The sequence below is a fragment of the Ambystoma mexicanum genome, chromosome 12 (assembly GCF_040938575.1).
Source record: "Ambystoma mexicanum isolate Mex_15411 chromosome 12, UKY_AmexF1_1, whole genome shotgun sequence".
Taxonomy (NCBI): Eukaryota; Metazoa; Chordata; class Amphibia; order Caudata; family Ambystomatidae; genus Ambystoma; species Ambystoma mexicanum.
In genome coordinates, this window is record NC_090936.1 from 11,653,007 (window position 1) to 11,675,310 (window position 22,304).

At 44.5% G+C, this 22,304-nt stretch overlaps 1 protein-coding gene across 7 annotated transcripts in view; it reads right to left on the reverse strand.

The window, feature by feature from the left end:
* The window catches only part of PCLO (piccolo presynaptic cytomatrix protein), an 854,190-nt gene that overhangs the window by 128,583 nt on the left and 703,303 nt on the right, over positions 1-22,304 (reverse strand). For all 7 annotated transcript variants that reach the window (XM_069627816.1, XM_069627812.1, XM_069627813.1 and 4 more), the window contains one exon: positions 11,691-11,871. In XM_069627816.1, the coding sequence (XP_069483917.1) occupies positions 11,691-11,871 (181 nt within the window). The remainder of the gene's footprint in view (positions 1-11,690; positions 11,872-22,304) is intronic.

A 22,304-nucleotide genomic window follows, 5' to 3' on the forward strand; every position in this document is an offset into this window, starting at 1 on the left:
TTTATTTGTTTTTCAAACAACATCCTCAAGCGGTCTAAAACATAAAGTAACATCACACGAGTACAAATGTGAGCGCCGTAGCAGTACTTTGAGACAAGCAATATAGTGCAACTAACTTAAAGAACACTTTTTCTCTGCTCTATGTTTATATGTATAAATGTACTGTTTTACATATGAGGACATTGATGCCAACAGCTTTATGATTGAAAATCAATGTTGTGAAAAAAAAAATACCCTTTATCTAACCAAAAGTTAAAAATACCTTTGCGAAAATGATCGGCAAAACAATTTTGAAATAATATTCTTACAGCTGAAAAATGTGGGGTTTTCTCCTGAAGAAGGATCAATGTTATGTTAGGTGATATTTGTATAGTGTCTGCTGCCATTGTATGGCCTTGACGCGCTGTGGTGGATGAACGCCCTTTGGAAGACTGTAGTCTGTGTTGAACTGTAATGAAAGGAGTGTTAACATGCGTGTGTGCATTTATAGACAAATCGAAGTTCGGTAGTGTGGCTAGGTCTCTAACAGCAGCCGATATTGTAAAGGTGAGAGAAGGGTGCTGTGTCAAAGTGTTGAAAGTGATGAGAACAGCTAGATCGAATTTTTCATGGGACTCAGCTGTATTCTATGGGTCATAGCGTGCAGGAGGTCGAGAATGATGTAGGTCTAGAGCAAGGTATTAGTCAAATATCACATATCTGAACTAACCCATTGTTTGGTGGGGCATATTAGGAGGTCTGTGCTTGTTGATGTCTGATGCGTGTGGAGGCACCATGGGGGTATACAGTGGTTGTGTGTGGTGGGAAGGTTTTCAGACCTCTTAGAGACATTGGGGAAGGATTCATGGAAAAACAACGACAGATTCAGGCCTCGCCCCAATCACCTGACAGGCACTTGACATATGCTGTTCCTTGCTCAATGCGCAAACAGTTGTCTTATCTATGGCAGGGATTTCTCAGAATAAAAAGTTTATAATGAGCCTTTGCTTAGGATAATAGGCTGCATGCTAGGTCTGTCACCTCCCCTCAAACGTCAATTTCCTGATCTTTATTATACATGGATACAATGCATCCGAGATGGCGAATTGGAGAGAGAGAAACAGAGAGAAGTTAGTAGCGTTGGGAGAGAACCAGGTTGCATTACCTTGTTAGTACATGTTCATGCCTTATGTCATGCTATGATTTCCTATGATTGGCTTCAAGATGGTCGGTGCCTCTCATCAACTTGCTCACCATTATACTTCATCCTTTATACTATACTTCTTCCAAATGCCCCACTGCAGTTCTGCTTCTCAGTGTCCCACTGCAGTTCTGCTTCTCAGTGTCCCACTGCAGTTCTGCTTCTCGGTGTCCCACTGCAGTTCTGCTTCTCGGTGTCCCACTGCAGTTCCGCTTCTCGGTGTCCCACTGCAGTTCTGCTTCTCGGTGTCACACTGCAGTTCTGCTTCTCGGTCGGTGTCACACTGCAGTTCTGCTTCTCGGTCGGTGCCCGCTGCAGTTCTGCTTCTCATTGTCACACTGCTGTTCTGCTTCTCGGTGTCGCACTGCAGTTCTGCTTCTCGGTGTCACACTGCAGTTCTGCTTCTTCTGCTTCTCGGCGTCACACTCCAGTTCTGCTTCTTCTGCTTCTCGGCGTCACACTCCAGTTCTGCTTCTCGGTGTCACACTCCAGTTCTGCTTCTCGGTGTCCCACTACAGTTCTGCTTCTCGGTGTCCCACTACAGTTCTGCTTCTCGGTGTCCCACTACAGTTCTGCTTCTCGGTGTCCCACTACAGTTCTGCTTCTCGGTGTCCCACTACAGTCTGTTTCTCGGTGTCCACTACAGTTCTGCTTCTCGGTGTCCCACTACAGTTCTGCTTCTCAGTGATGCATTGCTGTTTTGTTTCTCTGTGTCCCACTGCAGTTCTGCTTCTCGTTGTTGCACTGCTGTTCTGATTCCCGGTGTTGCACTGCTGTTCTGATTCCCGGTGTTGCACTGCTGTTCTGCTTCTCAGTGTTGTACTGCTGGTATGCTTCACAGTGTCACACTGTAGTTCTGTCTGCTGGATTTTCTACAATGCACCCTCAGTCATTTTGTGTGTTTCCCCCACTGCAGTTTTGCTCCAAGTTGTCATGCAGAAGGTAGGTTTCAATGGAGGTTTGCTCACACTTTAATTGGGCCGATGTGTTTTTGGGGTCCATGTGTTAAAATCGCGGCAAAAATGGCAGTGGACACAAAATATCACAGCAAAAAGGCTGTGGTTTTGCCACCGCAATCCATGTAAAGGATGCAGAGGACAACCCTGCAACCCCCGCTAACCTTAAATGGTGTAATGGGGTACACCTTTAAGGGGTCGAACCACAGCATTTTTGCCATGATTTTGTGTACATTCGACATTTTTTCCACAATTTTATCACTGCATACCGTGTTTTTGCTCCCAGCTGCCCTACTACAATTTGCCTTCTAGGCGGCTCTACAATGACTTTCTCATGGACAAATATTCTGCCACTCTGCTGCTGGCATGGTGCCCACTGCTCGTTGCACCCCTTTTTCTTCCCCAACATGACTTAGGCACAGCAGGCTGTCTGCCGGAGTGCCTCAGGAATCTTACGGAAACTTTCCTAAACAGAGGTGTACCACTTCCAAGATATTGGCATGACCGCTCCAGATAGTTGCCCAAAATGCCCATCGAGGTTTCCACTGACTTCCCCCCTCACTCACATAGCTCACAGTCTAACTTGTAATACTCAATACCAACTGGGCCACTAAAGCATGCTGTTGAAAAATCCTCCCAACAGACCTCAAGCATCAGAAGGTTACGCCTCTCCAACGCAAATGATGTGGCTCAAGCTAATCCATTGCGTCCTTGAACCATGGGAACACAAGGCACACATCTGGACATAGGTACCCAAAGGGTTCTTAGTACTATCAACTACCTAGAAAGTCATACACAGTACCCATACAGAGGGACAGATGTACACACCATCTTTAGTGCCCACCCCTCACCTCTGTCCTGCTGGAATAGCAGCAAGAAAGCACGGTGTGACACCAGGTCCCAACACCGCATCAAAGATACGAGAGACGTTATGCACTCAGACACCCACACAAATTATACCCTCGCACTGACGTGGGGGAATGATGTCTGCATACACCATTGGACATCGAAGATCTGTAAATGAAATCAGATGAGGGCATAGGGACGTCATGAAAAAAGATACAAAGATGCACTGCAACATATACCCTAAGACTAAAGATGTAACTGAACTAACAAAAGAAACATGTAAATGAATATAGAGAAATCATGTGCACCAAAGAAATAAGGTGTGAAGAGCTGAAGTGAATCTACATGTACATACACAGAAACGCAAGGTCGATGAGACATGTAGAAGCTTGCTGTAGAAGAAAATATAAGGCGATTAAAGCAGCCATGATTAAAAGATGTCGGACTCGTGTTAAGAATGGCCAAACTACCTCAGAGACAGACCAGTGCTGCAGAGCTGAAGGGCGCTGGAAAAACAGCTTTTTCTGAGGAACAAAGAATATCTATTGGCCTGGGATCAAGGATGCAATATCAAGAAATAATTGCAAGGCACAGAAGGAGTCACAAACATAAGCTACATAGGCAGGACATATTTCTCTTAGATTTAGCAAAGAAGAAACCATCTGCAAATGCCAAGTATTGGACAATCAAGGATACAGAAAGCATATTTGAGGTACAGCAAGTCTCCAGAGGCCAAGAGGAGTAATGGCACCCAGCATACTTGAACTAAATAAAGGTCGAAATGGACAAAATCGTGGTCTCCTGCCACGTGATTCAGAACTTGAAAACAAGGCCTATTCATTAAGCTTCAGATGAAGATAGTGGTGTACCTACACTCCCTTAAAAGTCCTGCAGAAGACAACGGTCCACAAGGTCAACTACATAGAAGAAGCCTTGGCTTAGGGACTGACCTATGAGAGATGGTGGGCTAATTGGGCCAGTGGGTAGCAAGTGGTCTGACATTGTTCTCTGCACCTTAGTTTCGTTTTGCTTACGTGCTGCTAGCGAGCTGAAAGTCCAAGGTTGGGAGAGTATGCCAACACATCATGAGGGCCTACGTAGCAGTGTGCTACACAATGTTGCAGAAGCCAATCCGCTGCTGTTAGTCTACTATTAATCTGTATTATACGTATTTAGAGGTAGTTCAAGGCGTGTGTACTAGATAAGCAACATCCAATAATGATACCAACAGTTATATGAACTAAAGGTAGATCTGTTCCCTTAACCCATCCCTCCAGTCAAGAGGTTTTTAAAGTCTTCCACGTAGGATGACATCATAGCTGCCGAACATTGAAGTAAAGTCTTTGTATGATCAAATTATTGTTGAGAGTGAGTGAGCTGCAATCTGTTTGTTCGCCATGTTTCCCTACTTTATTGAACTGATAATAAAGCAGGACTTTGCCATATTCTTTGAGTCTGTCCGTTTTTTTGGGTCTGAGATCATTCTTGGTAATTCCGTCTGGCAGTTGGAAGGCTCAAGGTGCTACTGCACACACAGATACCTCAGAACTGCACAGATCAACAGGACATCAAGACCATCTTAAATGTCCCTAATTCCCCATGAGCCAAACCCAGCACCCTCTCTTAGGACCGTGCAACCAGCAGCAGACCACAGGAGAGCCCCCAACAGCAGAACCATAGATGCTCAGATGTCTTTGATGTGCTGTGCAGAAAGGATTATATTATATAATTATAAAAAGGTGAAGAAAATATAGAGAACTAGTGGCTTAACTAGTGCACTAGTTTGTTAATTCTACATAACCGGTCTGCATATAATGGTAATGAACAAAAGGCTTAAACATGTTTAAAAACGGAATCGTCCATTCTGGTAGCGGTGCCTATTTTAATCGTTTATGAAATGTGACTTTCCAGTCGCATCTCCTCCTTTAAGATTCTGACTATTGATCACTAGATTTCTGTTAGCTGAATCAACAAACACCAGTAAAGCATTGTTGTTATTTGACAAGGTATCGTTCAGGTTAACACTCCGTCCCCCTCCCCCTTCTAGGCCATGCTAGGGGAAAAGCAGCAGCTCTTTCTGGAGAGGGGCCGAGAATGCATTTTGCAATGTTAGGTCTGTATTTCATTTCCACTGTGTCTCTCTGCCACTACAAATGGCGTGCAATTAGAGACAGAATCTCCACCCAACGCACTGCCAGCCCCACACCCTGCCAGGAGATGGGTGCTGTTCCGCACTGACGCGCTTTACCCCGTGCATCTTGCAAGACCTTGCACGCTCCCCTAGTCTCTCTAAATCCGTCGATCTCCAGCCTGCCGAAGGTCATCTCGGGTCCAATGTCGGGGATTGCACAGCGCTCATCCAGGCTCGGGATCAATGCAGTCCCTTTAAATGCATGTGTACACGCCGTCCATTCTGCCTGAGCTGCGCGGGCTGATCTCCCCCACCCCCCCCATCACCCCACCCCCCAGCCCCGGGAAGTCTGGGCACTGAGACTGGAGCACGTGCTCATTGGTTGTTCTCCAAATAAGCTCAGTGATGCTTGATCGTCATTTAAATAACTAACATGGCTGACATTCGCATTCCATTAGCACCATTCACACTTACAAGCACCACTGTGCAGTGAAATAAGACTACTCAACACGTTATTTAATTTTTTCATGAAATGTAAATTATTTGTCATGAACCTTCTAACACCAATGTTTGACAGCTGAGGCGCCGGGCATGGTCGGGCAATGGGACCTGGATTCTCGTACTTGCTGGGCGTCCAGAATGTTCGACTGCAGAGAGAAAACCAACCGCAGGACAACCCAGTGGATTAACACTGCCAGGAACCCAGGGATCGACCCCCTGCACCTCGGTGCAGCTTCCCTGGATGTACGTGATACAGGAACAGCGATGGAAGCAGCACCGGGGAGCCGGGCTGCTGGGCGATGCTATTCTGGCAGAGGAAGGTGTATGGACAACAGCAGCACCACGCAGGCCAGGGACGCTGGGCCGGATTCCAAAGAGATGGTGCCCAAGGAGAGGAACTGGGAGACGGGCAGCGAGTGAAAGGTGAAGGCAGCCAGATGGCACAGGAGAAGGGAAGCAAGAGAAGTAGCCAGGAGAGACTGGGAAGAAGAGGAGGAACAGGGAGGTATCCAGATCAGAGGAGGAGGGATAATGGCAGGAGAACTGGCTGACAAGGTCCAGGAAGGAGCACAGGCAACCGCCACTGCAGAGTGCATTACCACGTGTCTGGCAATCATGAAGGCTTCAAGAAAGACTTAATTCCCCAGGTTCCTCTTAGGCTCTGTGTCAGGGTTTACTCAAGTTTGGGAATGGCCCCATTCCCGAAGCTTGGACTAGCCTGCCAAGTATGGTCTTGTTTTCACAATGTCACAGTGCCAGGGGGAATTGTTCCCTTCCCACGGCTCTTTCTCAGCTTTCACACAGTGCCCGGGAAAGGACTCCCCTCCCCTGGCTCTTCTCAGGTTTCCTGCATTGTTCAGAATTGGGGTTTTGTGTAGCCGCCCTGGTTCACTAGCCTGCCGGGTACTGAGATGAAAGAGGGGGTAGGTGATCTCCTGCTCCTTCGGTGGTGGGTCCCAGACCCCTCTTGATTCTTTACCGGTTGCCACTGATATACCTGGTTGACTATCCTGCCAGGTATTTTCTTGGCTAGCTTTACATAAGGCAGTCTCTGTATTTCTAACCAGGTCCCAGACCCTGATTCGTGGGCCTCCTGTATCCTTCTAGTTTCCCCCAACAACCCTGGTACCTCTAGGTTCATTGCTGGGTCTTCTCTGTCTGCCTGAAGTGCTCCTTCTGCTCCGTTTTGTCTCCCCCGTTCTCTGTTACTTGCGGGTTCCTCTCTGGATGCAGCGGTTCTGCAGTGGTGAAGACTGGGTGGCTGGAGGTTCTCTCCACGTCTGCACGGCTCCGTGAATTCCTACCACTTGGCTTCTCTGCCCGCATGGAGTGCTTGTGCTGCTCCGTTCAGTTTCCTGCATTCTCTCTCGCTTTGTCTCTCTGACGGGTTTCTCGCTGGCTACGGCGGCTCCACAGCAGTGAAGGCAGGGTGACTGGAAGCTCTCATCACGTGTGCACTGTTCAGTGGCTTCCTTCCACCTAGCTTCCGTTCTTTTCAGCCCTCTGTCCGGTCCGCTGATTGCAGACTGAAAAGGTATGCCACTTCAGCTGCTCTCGTGTCCCCGTCTTCAGTCCCCTCTTGTGTGGCACTGCTTCCTCACTCGCTGCTCTTTGAGGGAGGTTTACCCTTTGCTTCAGTCCTTCTCCACTTTTTATGTTACACTGATTTACAGATTGTCTGTATTGACTAAAATGTTCATCTTGGTTCTGCAGGGTATGCTCAATTACTCTGTGCCTCTTCTTTATCTCAGTATTGATGTTCTCAACTGGGTTACTTGAACTCCTAATTGTCCCAGTTTCTACATATGACTCACATAGGTAGTCCCTACTCTTCCTCATCCCAGACCTTTTTAGTGGGGGCAACATCATCTATCCTATACAAGCACAGGGACGTGCAAGGGATTATGGGACCCTATATAGGGTAGGAGGGTGAGGGAGATTGGGATATGTGTTAGGCATACCTCGTTGTTCCTGGACAGTCCCTATGAGATCCACCCGCTGAGTGCAACCCACAGGGGGACTATTGTGTAGCTGCTCGCCTCCCTGGAATCATAGGAAGAGCCTCCCATAGGGAAGAAGGGACGACATCCAAGGATTTGTCACAACATGCAACTGAAATGATGTGAAGAAATCAGAACCGGCATCTGAACATTCAGAAGCCCCTTTCACCCTCTCTGCTCAATTGTGCAAATTTACGGCATTTTTGTATGCCGTACTCACACACAGAATGCACTCTAAATTGCGCAGAAAACAAACATTCTCTTGCAACTGTCTACAAATGACACACAGGATTGCACAATGCATCACACAGACATGTCTATTTTTTTGCATTTGTTTTTTGGTGCTACAGCAGTGGTATGAACCACTTCTGTCCCACTTACATTTCTATCCCTCAAACAGGGTGTAAGGAACTGCCACAGTAAAGGAGCTCCCAGTAACTGTGTGAGTGCTGTGAGCTCATCACTCCTGACACTAAAGGATGCTACGCGGATGACCAGCACATCATTTCTGCTGCAGCTCAGCCCCTGGAACTGTTCTGGTCACATTTGTGGAGAAATTGACTTCCGTTGTTTGCAAAAAATGGGGCATTTCAAATAAGTGTGGCCTCTCTGCAGTTCTTAAGTGCACCAGTTTTTAGTTTCTAGCCCAATAATTTCAAGAAATGCATGAAAATAAACCAGCTATTCTGAACCTTTTGAATTAGCATTTCTATAAATATGTACAATAATGAACTGATAACCGGACAAGCTTGACATATTGAAACACAAGTAGATACATTGATGCAGTTACTATCTCCCCTTCCCTCAGCTTCTCTGTCTGGGCTGAGCATCAGTTTACAGTGCCCCAGACACAGGAACCTTAACTGCAGTTCTCGACGGGACAGACAACGCCTCCATCGCAAGCACTTTTGGGGCCCTGGGCACAGGCATCATTGGGGACTCCCTCCACCAAACCGAAGGAATTTAGTGATCAAGACTAGCTGGCCAACCCCCTCTCCCCCAAACCTCCCCCCACACCTGCCTTCATCGCGATCACAGCCTATAGGTTGATATGCTTGTCTCACAGCTTTAAAAATAAGCATGTTTACTCCATTTAAGTCCCCTCACCCTCTTCATTCTTCCTCTAATCAGACGGATAAACAAGTAGCATTTGAATGCCAACATTAACAGTCTACGAAGAGGTTACCTCTGTTCTAGTATAGCTACAGGACACTTTTTATCAATAGCATCCAGGCAGGTATGCAGTATTAATGCAGGACCATATGTAAAATGTACATGTAACCCAAAATAGACAGAGAACTGACATTAGCTGCCTCACAGAATGCAGGAGTGCTCAAGCATGGATAGAGGCACCAGCTGGTAGGAAGGAGAAAGCTACACATACCATAGCATTGGTAGTAAATGCAGATTAGAAGCTACCAGGAAGGTGTCTGTAGATTGAGACTGTTTATACAACAGACTGAGATTCGAAGTGGGACATGGTTTTCAAATAGTGTTGCAATTATAGAGAAAAGGAACAAGTGCCTGTGGTGTGCAGTATATCAATGCTCACCGTGGAAGCAACACTATAGCCAGTGTCACCATGAGTGAGGCTTTTTTGAAAATCATACCCTGAGAAGGAAATCACTCTGAAGGGCTGATCATTTTGGAAGGTTTAGGGACTGCCAATTTTCAGAGGATAGGCAATACAATATTAAATGATCACACACTGGTCAAGGGGTGAAGCTGGAATCTGTGCCAAATCTGCAATTTCTGCATTTGAACACATTCGTTTTGAGTTCTTACCATAAGATAAAATAATCATATTTTATAAAAACTGACTTGGAACGTACACAAATCACATGACCAAACATGATTATTTTTAAAAACAAACTATTTGTATGAACTCTATAAGTTGTATAAACTATAACACAGAAATAAAAAAGAAGGGTGTTATGCAACCTGGGAATGATTCTAGCTTCATTCTCTCCGTCATCAAGGGAAGTATGTAAGCACCAGCATAGCAATCAATGTGATTACAAGATTTAATCTGGGGTTGTCTTTTGCATTTCAAAGCTATAAATACTTTCAAAACACTGGTTTGTGAAATTGTCATTTATAAACATGCAGAAAAACCTTTGACTTTTACAAAAAAGCAGTTTTTTGTGTCCAATGAGCAGATTTTTAAAAATCTTTGCAGAGGCCTGCAAAATCTGGCACGCTTTCTTCTACCACTTCTTCCACTTAAAGGGCCTATATAAGAAGAAAGATCAAGTAATGGGCTAAACGATGCCAGCAGGATGAGAGGAGGCAAACATCACAGAAGACAGCACAGTAATGTTGGAGATATTAGATGATTTGACCAGGATCACTGTATCGTCTGCTGGCAAAGCAAGGGTACAAGCATGAACACTTTGGTTCCACTGTCTTTAATTTGGATACTTATTCACATCTTGGGCCAACAGTTTATGCTCATCATTGCAGGTGATTGCCTAGGATTTACCACACCCCATCTGTACAAACCAATTTCTAGACCGTTACCATATGGATGAAATGTTAGTTTTTATAGCAACCTTTATCTGATGCAGGTACATTGCTGATGATAGCACCTGTTGTGCTGCAAAACCAAGTACATATGCAGACAGGTTTATAAACCACATACATAGGAAAGGCTCAGCCAGCCTTGCTGGAATGTGATATTCTAATCTTGCAAAGACCGTACACATAGCAAGACAAAGACAGAAACACTAGGATGAATCATCAAGAGAACCATGTCCTTAAACTACAGACATTCCCAACAGACCTAAGGACAACAGATAGAGAGGGAAAGGAAGCATTACACAACGAGTCCCAATCCAGTGGGTGGGAAACAGAATGTTTCATCACTTCACACTGTCCATCAACTACACAGCGGGAAGCACTATGCCCCATCACACAATCTACAACTAAACAACAGCCCCAAGGATGCTCACCCCATAGAAACCAAACAACCAACTGAAAGACAGTCATGACAGGAGGAAACAAATGACCGAATACACAGGCTCACCAAGATGGAAGCACTAGAACGCCACATCAACACCACTCTGACCCTGAACCATTCAAATGCTCAACGGACCAGTCTTACACTAGATAACAAGAGAATAGATATTACCACCCCAGTCCCACACCCGAAGAAAATCAAATCTAAACAATACTCACTATGAAACAGTGGGGTCAGCGCAGCACCAACAAAGGGAATCTGCCCACGAGGAACCAGCATCATCCCAACCCACAGGGATACAACTAACGGAATCAGAAGGACCCGAATCAGGATAAAGACCCACTAACCCAACCCTCAATCTTCTGCATACTCAAACCACACAAAGCCACACAACCAACTCTCTCCCAGCAATCCGCACGCACTTTACTACACCGCATCAACAACACATAATCATCACCCACAGCACTCGAGGTCTCGCCCGATCCGAAACTAGCACCAAAGCCAGCACTCAGTGTATACCGAGCTGAAGCTGCCAACAGCATACCACCTCTCCCACTCTCCTGCTCCGCTCCTCCCAACTAACCCTATCCCATCCTTCCTGTTTACAGATCCGCCAGAGCGCCTGGGGACCAATTCCGTTGGTGACGGTGCACTATAGAAGTACATTTAACATAACATAACATATGAACACATATGTCTGCAAAGAGTGCTTAACACACCAAGCTAACTTCCGAACCATTGTGGCACTCAATTTATCAATATGCATGTCAACTTTGTCTATTGCACATGATCAGCGTAATTTCCATAGGAAGTAAAGAATGCTACAGGAGTTGTGCAGTAGGGAACACACACACTATGTATACCACAGTGAACACAGAATGCATTACATGATGAATTGAACATGGCAGAATGTACTTGTCAAAACAGACAGGCAAGAGGTTTAGAGCCTCAGCAGCACCCCATAAAATATCCTGACATGTGCTAATTAAGTCTGGTGACCAATGGAATCTTATTTTGTTTGATCAGGCTGTCTTGTGTGCCCCCCATGCAAGGTGGGGGTCTGCGGCAAGTGCCAATTTTGCCCTCCAATGAAAACATCTCTGCACATAATGCCTACCTTTCGATGGGTCTGGGAAGATGCCATGGCTTCTGCTCTTGATAACCGAGGGCTTCGGCACTTGCTGACTGCCTTGTCCAGAGTGAGACTTCACATGCTCAACATTTTCACTCTGTTCCTTCAGCGGGTACCATCGCGGAGTGTTGTCTAAATGCAAAGTGCTGGATAAATCAATCAAGACCTAAAATGGAGAACAAAAATGAAAGGGCACTCATTCATCATCAAGTGGTGCACGTGTGACAGTGTTTGCAATAGAAAACATATGTTTCATATTGAAAAATCCACTCTTTCTTCAATGTCTACAGTTTACAAAATGCCTAGTGGTAAATCTCCATTGCATTTCATCAAGAGCTAAAGTTGGTTTTATATTTTGATATCATAGTAATTACACTTGTCCTCATATTCCATGCTCTTATTTACGTCACAGGGATCATGGTTACGCCATTCCTCTTTTTCCAGACTTTCAGCTGCTCATCTATAGGTCACGAGGAGCAGAATCCTAATATTTCTCTAATTCCACAGCTTGAGCTGTCATGTTTGGGTTGTGAGGGTCGCAGTGCTCCCATTTCTCTCATCCCACGTCTTCAGATGGTCCTATTTAGGTCATGAGGATCACAGTCACAATCCTCCCGTTTCTCTCATGCCACGTCTTCAGCTGGTCAGCTGAAGGTGTCTCCCTAGCTAGTCCCGGGGAATCTGTCATCCAGGTGGCCAGGACACAGCCATCACTATTGGATCCAGTTCCTGTGGGTGGACAAGTGAGGGAGGATCACCCGGATGGGGGGGTCCTCAGGGAGTGTGAGTGGGACACTGACGGCTGAGACGTGGTATCCCCCATCTTCTAACACCTTTTCCCCATCCTACCACGTAGGGCATTCAAAACCACTGACCCCCCCTCTCAATACAAACACTTTTGAACTACACACCAGAGAACAGACTAACACCAGAGCCGTTTACCTTCCACGTCCCAATACAAGAGCCAGGTAAAGCCAGGCAACTGACCTTAATCGCACACCCCTGACAGTCCTTTCCTTTCCCCACAGGGATAAAAGGTGGAGCAAGAGAGCACACTACGAGCACGGCAGATAGTGTGACAAAATGGCTAGCCAAGCGTGGCAATTCAAGAGAAGGAGAAAGACGGTCGGAAACGAGAGGGTGGCCTTTTTCTCCCCGATGCATGGAACCTTCACGGATGAGAGCCTAAGACCACAAACAATATCTCAAGTGTCTTTCAGCAGATATAAACAGTACACAGAGAGTGTACTGTGTGTGTCGACGCTGATAAGTGGGAGCAAGGGAAACCTCTGCTACCGTGGTACCAGACTACTCCAGTAAAGCCAAAAGCTAACTGGTTCTGCACAGCCGGTGAGTCGATGGGAGAACTGATAAGAGCCGGGCTGTGTTGACTGAAGAATGCAAAGTGGCAAGTTTGAACCTACTTCAGTGAACTGTGAAAGAACTGTAAAAGTGTTGAGGGGAGACCAGCTGCAGAGGGAACCAGCACCAAGTTTGTGTTGCTCTGAGACACTCTGGTCGATCCCCGTCCGAGCAAAACTAGAGAGACCAGAGGGCCATAGGAGAGCCGCCAGAAGAGGTTAACGTGGCCATACTGAAGGTCTAGTAAAATCCTTGTACAATAGAAAGCCTTTGATCCGCAAACTTGAGCAAGGAAGGGAAATTAATCCTGCATGGTGAAAATAACAGGGAAGTGAATCCCGTGAACATTGAAAGTGAATGTGAAATTGGCAGGAGTGAACCCAGAAGGGGGTGCTAAAGAGAAGGGTGCAAAGTCGAAAGTCCAGAGAAAAGGTGTGTTGATAAAGTCAAGGGATGTCTACTTTGAACTGTTTGAGAAGACATTGAAAAGCCAAGGGAGGTGAACCCTGCTAAGGAGAGGACAGGAGAAGTACACTGTCCCCCCTGGTTGTTTGGAATCCGAGCCCCACCGAGGGAGAAACTAAGGGAACGGTAAGACAGGAGAAGTACACTGTTCTGCTTGTCACAGGAGGGTCAGCGCCCGGAAGAGGGGGACAAAGGGGTGAGCCATTATCACCCTGCTCACGTGAACTCGAGAAAGCCGGTTCACAGCGAACTGTTGAACAGATTTGTGAGAACCATAGCAAAAGACTGTTGAAAGTCATAGGGAACCTGTTGGAGGGAGGCCAACAGTCGAGACGGGTCTGAGCCCGAACAAGTAGATCTAGGGGTGAAAACATCACCGAAAAAAAAAATTTAAGAGAAGGAACTGTTTTCGAAGGCTCAGCCCCAGAAGAGGGGGGCCCAAGTGTGAAATCTTCACCTGACATTAACTGCAAAGAAGAGCTTTGTGTGCGTTTGTTTTGAGAATACATCAGGCCCTCAAAGGTAAGAGACTTTCAAGAGGAACAAGACTAGTCCATCGACGGTCCTGATTGCTACCATTGGAAGTTTTAACTCGTGCTGGGAAGGCTTGAGTGTGTGCTGTTCTCCAAGCACCCATCTTACCCCATATGCAATACATGGGGAAGGGAGTCCTAGGCTACCACAACCTGACATATTATTTATGAACACTGCTTTTTTTTCCCCTGAAAAACTATCCCCAACCCGTGTTTGTATTAGTTGTGAGGTTTGGCAATAGGTTTCTTAGTATAGGCCCTTATTATTTGACATAACGCCACTAGGACTGCCATATTTTTCATTTGATGGTTGACAATTGCTCCCATCTTAGATTTAGGTTTAGATTAGGAGTTTTTCCATCCTGCATAAAATGAAACACCCTTGGATCTGTGATCACTTGTGTCTGTTTTACTTGTTCCCACCACGAGTTCCTCACAGTACTGAGAGTCACAGTCCTCGTGCTTCTCTCATTCCACATCTTATGCCATCATGTTTAGATCATGAGGATCACACAGCTAATGTTTCTCTCATTCGTTGTCTTCAGCTGGTCACGTTTAGGTCATGAGGGGCACAAGCCTCATATTTCTCTCATTCCACATCTTCAGCTTGTCATGTTTAGATCCCGTGAGTCACAATCCTAATATTTCTCTCATTCCATGTCTTATGCTGTCATGTTTAGTTCCTGAGGATTACTGTCCTCATTTTTCTCTCATTCCACATCTTCAGCTGGTCATGAGGGGCCCACGCCTCATATTTCTCTCATTCTGCATCTTCCGCTTGTTATATTTAGGTTCTGTGTTAGTCACATTCCTCCCATTTTTCTTATTCCATGTCTTGAGCTGGTCAGGTTTAGGTCCTGTGGATCACAAAGCTAATATTTATCTCATTCCATTTCTACAGATGGTCATATTTTGGTCCTTAAGGTCATAGTCCTCATATTTATCTCTTTCCACATCTTCAGCTGGTCATGTTTAGTTCCTGAGGGTCACATTCCTCATATTTATCTCTTTCCACATCTTCAGCTGGTCATGTTTAGTTCCTGAGGGTCACATTCCTCATATTTATCTCTTTCCACATCTTCAGCTGGTCATGTTTAGTTCCTGAGGGTCACATTCCTCATATTTAACTCTTTCCACATCTTCAGCTGGTCATGTTTAGTTCCTGAGGGTCACATTCCTCATATTTATCTCTTTCCACATCTTCAGCTGGTCATGTTTAGTTCCTGAGGGTCACATTCCTCATATTTATCTCTTTCCACATCTTCAGCTGGTCATGTTTAGTTCCTGAGGGTCACATTCCTCATAATTATCTCTTTCCACATCTTCAGCTGGTCATGTTTAGTTCCTGAGGGTCACATTCCTCATATTTATCTCTTTCCACATCTTCAGCTGGTCATGTTTAGTTCCTGAGGGTCACATTCCTCATATTTAACTCTTTCCACATCTTCAGCTGGTCATGTTTAGTTCCTGAGGGTCACATTCCTCATATTTATCTCTTTCCACATCTTCAGCTGGTCATGTTTAGTTCCTGAGGGTCACATTCCTCATATTTATCTCTTTCCACATCTTCAGCTGGTCATGTTTAGTTCCTGAGGGTCACATTCCTCATATTTATCTCTTTCCACATCTTCAGCTGGTCATGTTTAGTTCCTGAGGGTCACATTCCTCATATTTATCTCTTTCCACATCTTCAGCTGGTCATGTTTAGTTCCTGAGGGTCACATTCCTCATATTCAGTGGGTTATGTTTAGGTCCTGTGAGTCACATTTATTTTATTCCATGTGTTCAGCTGGTCATGTTTACCTCATGAACTTTTTGAGCCCATCTTATCAAATAAAATGTACGATATAGTATTATTATTTAATTTTTTGTAGGTACAACCTGATATGGTTTTGCAAGTAGGGCATGGTTGGCTAAGCAGAACCCTTTGAGTTCCCAAAATATAAGTCAACACAAAATCAAAAGAAAATGTTCAAAAATGTCCCTAGCTCGACCCCTCCTACGGGACAAATGCAGATATGAGGCTCAAGCTGTTGGAGGGCAACATTAATTGGAATTCAGCCACCATCTGTCAATCAATTCTCCTTTACTCACTCTTTACTTTGGGAGAACTATCAGCCAAAATAATGAAACGTATTTCACTGTGGGCAACTCTACTTGTATACACAAATTCTTTGCAGGCACCTGGGTGTGTCTGTGAACTAACTACATATCTCCCGACACAAGTCCCACAGCAGTCTGGGCTTTGGTTTCCCTGCCAGTAGCACAGTGTAGCACAGATGTTTTGATTGGAATCTACACATTTTAGGACACATCCATTATGCCAATCTGATTGGCTCCTGTACAGTTACTCCACCAATCTCTTGATATTATTTCTGTCCAGCGCCCCTCATGGTAACTGAGGGCTAGTTGCTGTGGGAGAGTGGTAGTTGTTGAACACCAGCAAGCGCCGTAATGAATCTCTGCTGCCAGCCATACAGGTTTCTTTGCAATCTAGGCTGGATTCTGGGAAAGATCAGGGCTGTGGGGTCGATCCTAACAAACAATGTTTTTTCCATGGATAAAGGCGACTATACATTCACCGCAAGGGCATTTTTTTTGCCCGCTTCCTTTTTGTGTGGGTAACGTACCAGCTCTTCCCACTTAGAGCCATTTCATCATAAATAAACAGGTACCAGACAGTACACAGTATGCATTTAAAACTGTATGCACATGTCCGAGCTGGGCATGGTTGGAAGAGGGGAACTGGTTGAGTCACAGAAATGTCATCAATAGATTACATTCAACCATGTCCCTAGTTTGGTGCCTCCAAAATGACCAATGGTGATGTGGGTTTTATTTTGTCCAATAGCATAATTAAGCAACATGTGATATTTCTTTCTCTGTTCAGTTGCCTTTGGTCATCCAATGCTCTTTTAGCCGCTGTTGCTTTTGGGGAAGCAATCATCCAGAAACAAAATTACTTTGTGGTCAGTTGAGTCTGTAGATAGTTAGCTGTGGCTTATGTGTGGTTAGTGGCTAGTAATCTCACCACACTAATAGTGCATTAGTCTGGGCTTTCATTTCTCCGCCAAATGCATTAAGAACGTATAATTCCAGCTAACATCAATTGAATGCAAAAAAGCAGAGTCACATTAGTTCAGTGTGGGAATTCTCAAGCAATCTTCTCTTAATGGTGAAATGAAATTGTATAATACATCCCAAACTAAGATTCCGATAGTATGTTGTCACCAGTACCAAAAACAGATTGCAATGTTAAAATATTCAGCTGGATAAAGCAGCCATTGGCCATCGTGCTGATGTTTAGTTTGCTTTAGTGTTTGCTCTACAGACCGCAGCACCCATTGCAATGCAGCAGTGCATTTTAATTATATGTCTTTGTAGGGTGACAGCACAGTAATTAAGAAAGTAAATAGTTTAACATGCATTGGTTAAGATGAGAAACACAATGTTATACAATTGATTTTATTATTATTACTATTACTATTATTAGTGTGACAAATCCTGAGGTATCATCACTGCTTTAGATGGGGAAGCCTCTTTCCATGAGGCCAGGCTGGTGAGGCTGCTTTGCGATAATCCCGCTGTGGGTGGTACTCAGTGAGAGGATCTCATGGGGAGGGTGGACCCCATTGAGACCAGTGACCACTTTGGGAGAACACAGTATCCCCTTGACCCTCCCACCTTTCCTCAAGACCCCTCCTGTTGCCCATTGCCTGTTACTTCCATGTACTAGGGAAGCACATCCACTCTGGTAACCAGTGGGACGAGGAAGAGGCAACAAAGAATGGTGATCACTTGCCAGATCAAGTACGCATGTTCTAGTCTCCAGACACTCCTACTGGTGAAGCCTTCAGTTGAAGTAGGAGAGGGAATAGAATGATGGTGTCTTCAACTTTGGTTGAGCTTGGACCTAGAACTAGGCGAGGCATGCCCAGAGTGCAGAATGGCAGACAGTGTCCAAAAGGAAGTACACTTGCAGAGGTACACAATGCCAGAGGTAATCCAGAGGAGAAGCAGGACACTCTCCATGTGACTCGCACAGACTTAGGCAGGGGAATATACCAAGGCTCTGGGAGGAAGAGAGACTAAACAACGAGAACATTGTGAACAATGGGGTTCTGGTCCTATGCTGGGGAAGAGTACCCCAAGGGAAGCCCCTCTTAGTAGTAACGCAAGATAGGATTTCCCCCAACTCCCCACGCCCATTTTGGTTAATAAAAGTATATGCAAATAAACATACCACCTATGTGTCCATCTCTTACTACTAGACCCTCACATAGCTGGAGTTCATTACAGACCATTTTGGAAAATCAAAATCCACATTTAAAAAACACTGAAGGGTGGTTCAAAATTACCACCCATGGCTGCTCCCTTTTTTAAGTTGAATGTGCAAATGTCTACACTACCAATTCCTTGATCATGAAGAATGTTGTGAAGAATCCGATGGTGTCATCACTCCTTTCCTGGTGGTTCCCTTCCCCCATGTAGCCAGGGGACGGCAGCCGCTACCTGATCCTGACACTCGGGCTGCTATATGAGGGAGGATCACTTGAGGGGAACAATCTCAGGAGAGTGTCATGGCATCATCGGATGAGACAGGGTATCCCCCTTTTTATTTGGAAGATACCTGTCCATACCCACAGCCTTCATGGTATATTGTCATGCTTCTCCTTGTTCACCTATGAAGAGTACTGAACACCTCTTTATAAAATCTGAAGGCAAACCATCAAAATATAGTCTCCCTTTTAAAACTCAAGAAAACATTTTCTCAGACTCAACCTACAAGTCCTCCAGAATTGACTTACCCTTAAAAATCATTGAAGACATTGGCCTGGACGCTACATACAAATTGGCAGGAATTGACTTCTATTCCCATAAACACCAAAATACTGAGACGAGGAAGAGGAGTCGAGCAATGTGGAGCAATGAAGGCCACAAGCGCAAGCAGTGCTCTAGTTGTTGTGAGCATTAAACTAAGGCAACAGCTGAATGCAGCAAGCTGATGGCGAGAGAAGGCTGTCTCTCTCGAGATCTAAAGAGAGGCCATAAGATGAGAGTGGCCTCTGTGGAGTCAACTGGGTCATGTGTGACAAGGAGGAGAGCTGTCCAAAAACAACAACATGCAGCAAGGATGCCAGATGCCTGCAGAAGACTTCTCGGCCTTTGCAGGTGTTACGGGGAAGCCTCCACCATGCCGAAGCCAGAGAGGCTGATGACAAGCCCAGCGTGAACCGCAAGAGAAGCTAAGAAGCTGAGGCGGTGAACAAGAAGATGCTGTTCAAATGCTGCAGGCTTATCGTGGGAAACACAGAAAAAGCCACAAAGAATTTATGAGTCCTCTTAAGGAAAGAGGGGACATCACAGCAATTGGCATTTATGCCAAATGCAAGCATTTCTTGATATAACACAGGAAAGTGAACAAACTGATAAGAATCGCTTTAAAGGGGAAAACAAAACCACAATAAAAAACCTTCAATCCAGTGTGTAAATGTATACAAAATACAGATAAGAAAAGCCCTCCCAGAATAATATACTGGGCAAATGGAAGAGTAGAAAAAGTGAACTATCAAACTTGGAGGGGCAACAACGCCCACGTCAGAAAATCCCTGGCAGTAGAGAATACCAGGCAAATGTGTATCACGTAAGCATATATGAATGAAAAGCCCTGGCAGGAGAGTATACCAAGCAAAACACTTATTAGCCCATAAAGGAAAACCCTGGCAAGAGATTGTATCAGCTGGATACAATTATGAGCAAGTGTATAAGCAAAAGCCCTGGCAGGAAGGTGTACCAGGCATGATCAAGTTGAACAGTGTATAAGAGAAAGACAAGCCAAAAAGGTACTGATAAAACTACATCAGGAAAAGGTTTTGAAATTACAAGAGAGGCCAGGACAAATCTGTCAGGGGAGTACACCAGGGAGCCTAACAAGACGAAGATTAAAACCAAGATATTATGTTCTAGTTGTGTTATTGAGCAAGATAGACTAAAAGAACAGACATTCCTGAAAATAAACAAGAAAGAAGAGAAATCCTCTGGAACAGGAACTCTATCCTTTTTTTAACTTTTTGTGTTAAAGTTACACATTTGCTTTTTGAACATTTATTGACCACTAAAGGCCAAATACATTACCCCTTTTCAACTTAGAGTTATTTTATTAGAATGTGAGGGCTAGAATCTTATTTTGGACACATGCTGTTTTATTTTGGACATTCTGACCACTGACATATTGTTAGTTTTGGTTTTAGGTAGTGCAATACCTATAGAGCAGGGACAAAGAGGCCTTTACCTAACCCCTTTTATTTTAATGAGTCTTTGACCAAATCTATGAAACCCTGTGTCCAACTCGCATTCCTGGCTCCTCACAATGTACAAGTTTGCACTTGGGAACATCTTAGAGATGGTACTCATGGCTACTCCCCGATAGAAAAGATAATGTGACATGTTGGGTATGCAAAATTTTTGCCATGGGCAGTGTGGTTTATGTTTGGTAAAACACTTGTTGGGGTATTTCATAGTATAGTGGTGGGCCCTAATACCCAAGGCCGCCTTACATAGTTCTTATACTAGGACCATAAACAATAAGTCAAAACCAGGACTCGTAAGCTCTAACACATAATTTAATTTACCTGTAGTATTTTATTTACAATACCACATTATGCCCTTTTAGTGGTTTCTCAGAATACATTTACCAGGCAATCCGAATACTGAAATTCATATGAACAGCCCCTGAGAAGAACCAAATTCACAGTAACCAACTTTGTTATGTGCTTAACCACAAGCGGTAACATGAAGTTGCCACCTGTCGTACATTTCAACTATCACCTTTTATCCAAAGTTGTCTGCGTTACCACAAGAGACCAGAGCACATAATAAGTACTCTCGGATTAATTCACTGTTCTCTTTGGTTCTTTATAGAAAATTAGGATTATGCAAAATATCAACAAAACATGCAATGCACAGCATTGGCACATAATATATTCTGTGACTCTAAAATGAAAATGAAATATTTGCAAATACAATTCATCTGCAGTTGTTTTTCCTAGACAAAATTAGCTCTTACCACAGTGGGCATTAAGCACCTTTTGTGTGTTGTATTTCATAAATGTGGGTATGTATCCACCTCGAAGGACAGCATTCGGTTTGCACAGTTTACGTGGAATGAGCAACACCAGAAAATATCTGTCTACGTTTAAAATTGTGACCATAACTTTCTTGGCTGCAATTGTCTAAAATGCACTTATTCATAGCCCTTGAAAAGCAAACTACAAGCTCTTCAATTTTACTAGAACTTACCCAAAATCAATGCTTGATTATGTTTGCCTCCCGACTGCAAGCGCACTCAGTCTATCTGCATAAAGCCTGCACGGGAAGTTTCCTTATCTGCTTCACTCGCCTTGTCAGCCTTGAAGGAGTCCAAGAAGTCTTCTCCCCAGCCTGCCTGCCTGCCAGTAAATGCTGCACACACCTAGCGTCAGCCAGAGATCAAGAGTGACTTCCGACTGCAACAGTCTTCTGAGACAATGCAACAGTCCAACCAGCCTCCGAGAAACAACCCTTTAAAACCCACTGTTTATCAACTCCCATAATGTATGTCTCGCCTACATAACATATCAAGAAATAGCTCCCCCAAAATTGATTTCATGTGTCAATCAGAAAAACCTCCTGTTTAATCAATGACCTTTCAGAAATTTCCCGAGCAAGTGATTAGTGCAGCTGCTTGGAATGCAGCAACAGAGGAGAAATGTTACATTGCCCTGCTCGGTTTCCTCCTGTTCTGAAAATGAACAATTGCGCCAGTTTAAACAAATCAACTCGCATCTAAATCTTGCCACATATTCACTGCAAAACACATCTAATTCTGCATTTTCTTGCACTTCTAGTTAACCTTGCACAGCCCAAACGCCCTCACATTCAGTTTCACAATCTGCACCACAGTTTATACACAAGTCATGGACTGATCTGCCCTGAATGTTAATAGGGGACAGGTTAGAGGATGTTAGTATAACTTAGTACATGTTAGTCTTATGTTTTTCATTGCACTCAGCCCATAACTGTAGAGTGGTGCAAAATGACAACGTCATGTTGTGCAGTATTACCTTCAAATTCATTGTTTAGGTTGCATGTTTTTTGCGCATTCATAATAGTGACATATACTAGATTCAGCACAGTGTCTCACATCTGAGTCTCGCACCCTCGTTGACAAGAGGGGTCAATTTTCATCTATGTTAAAATC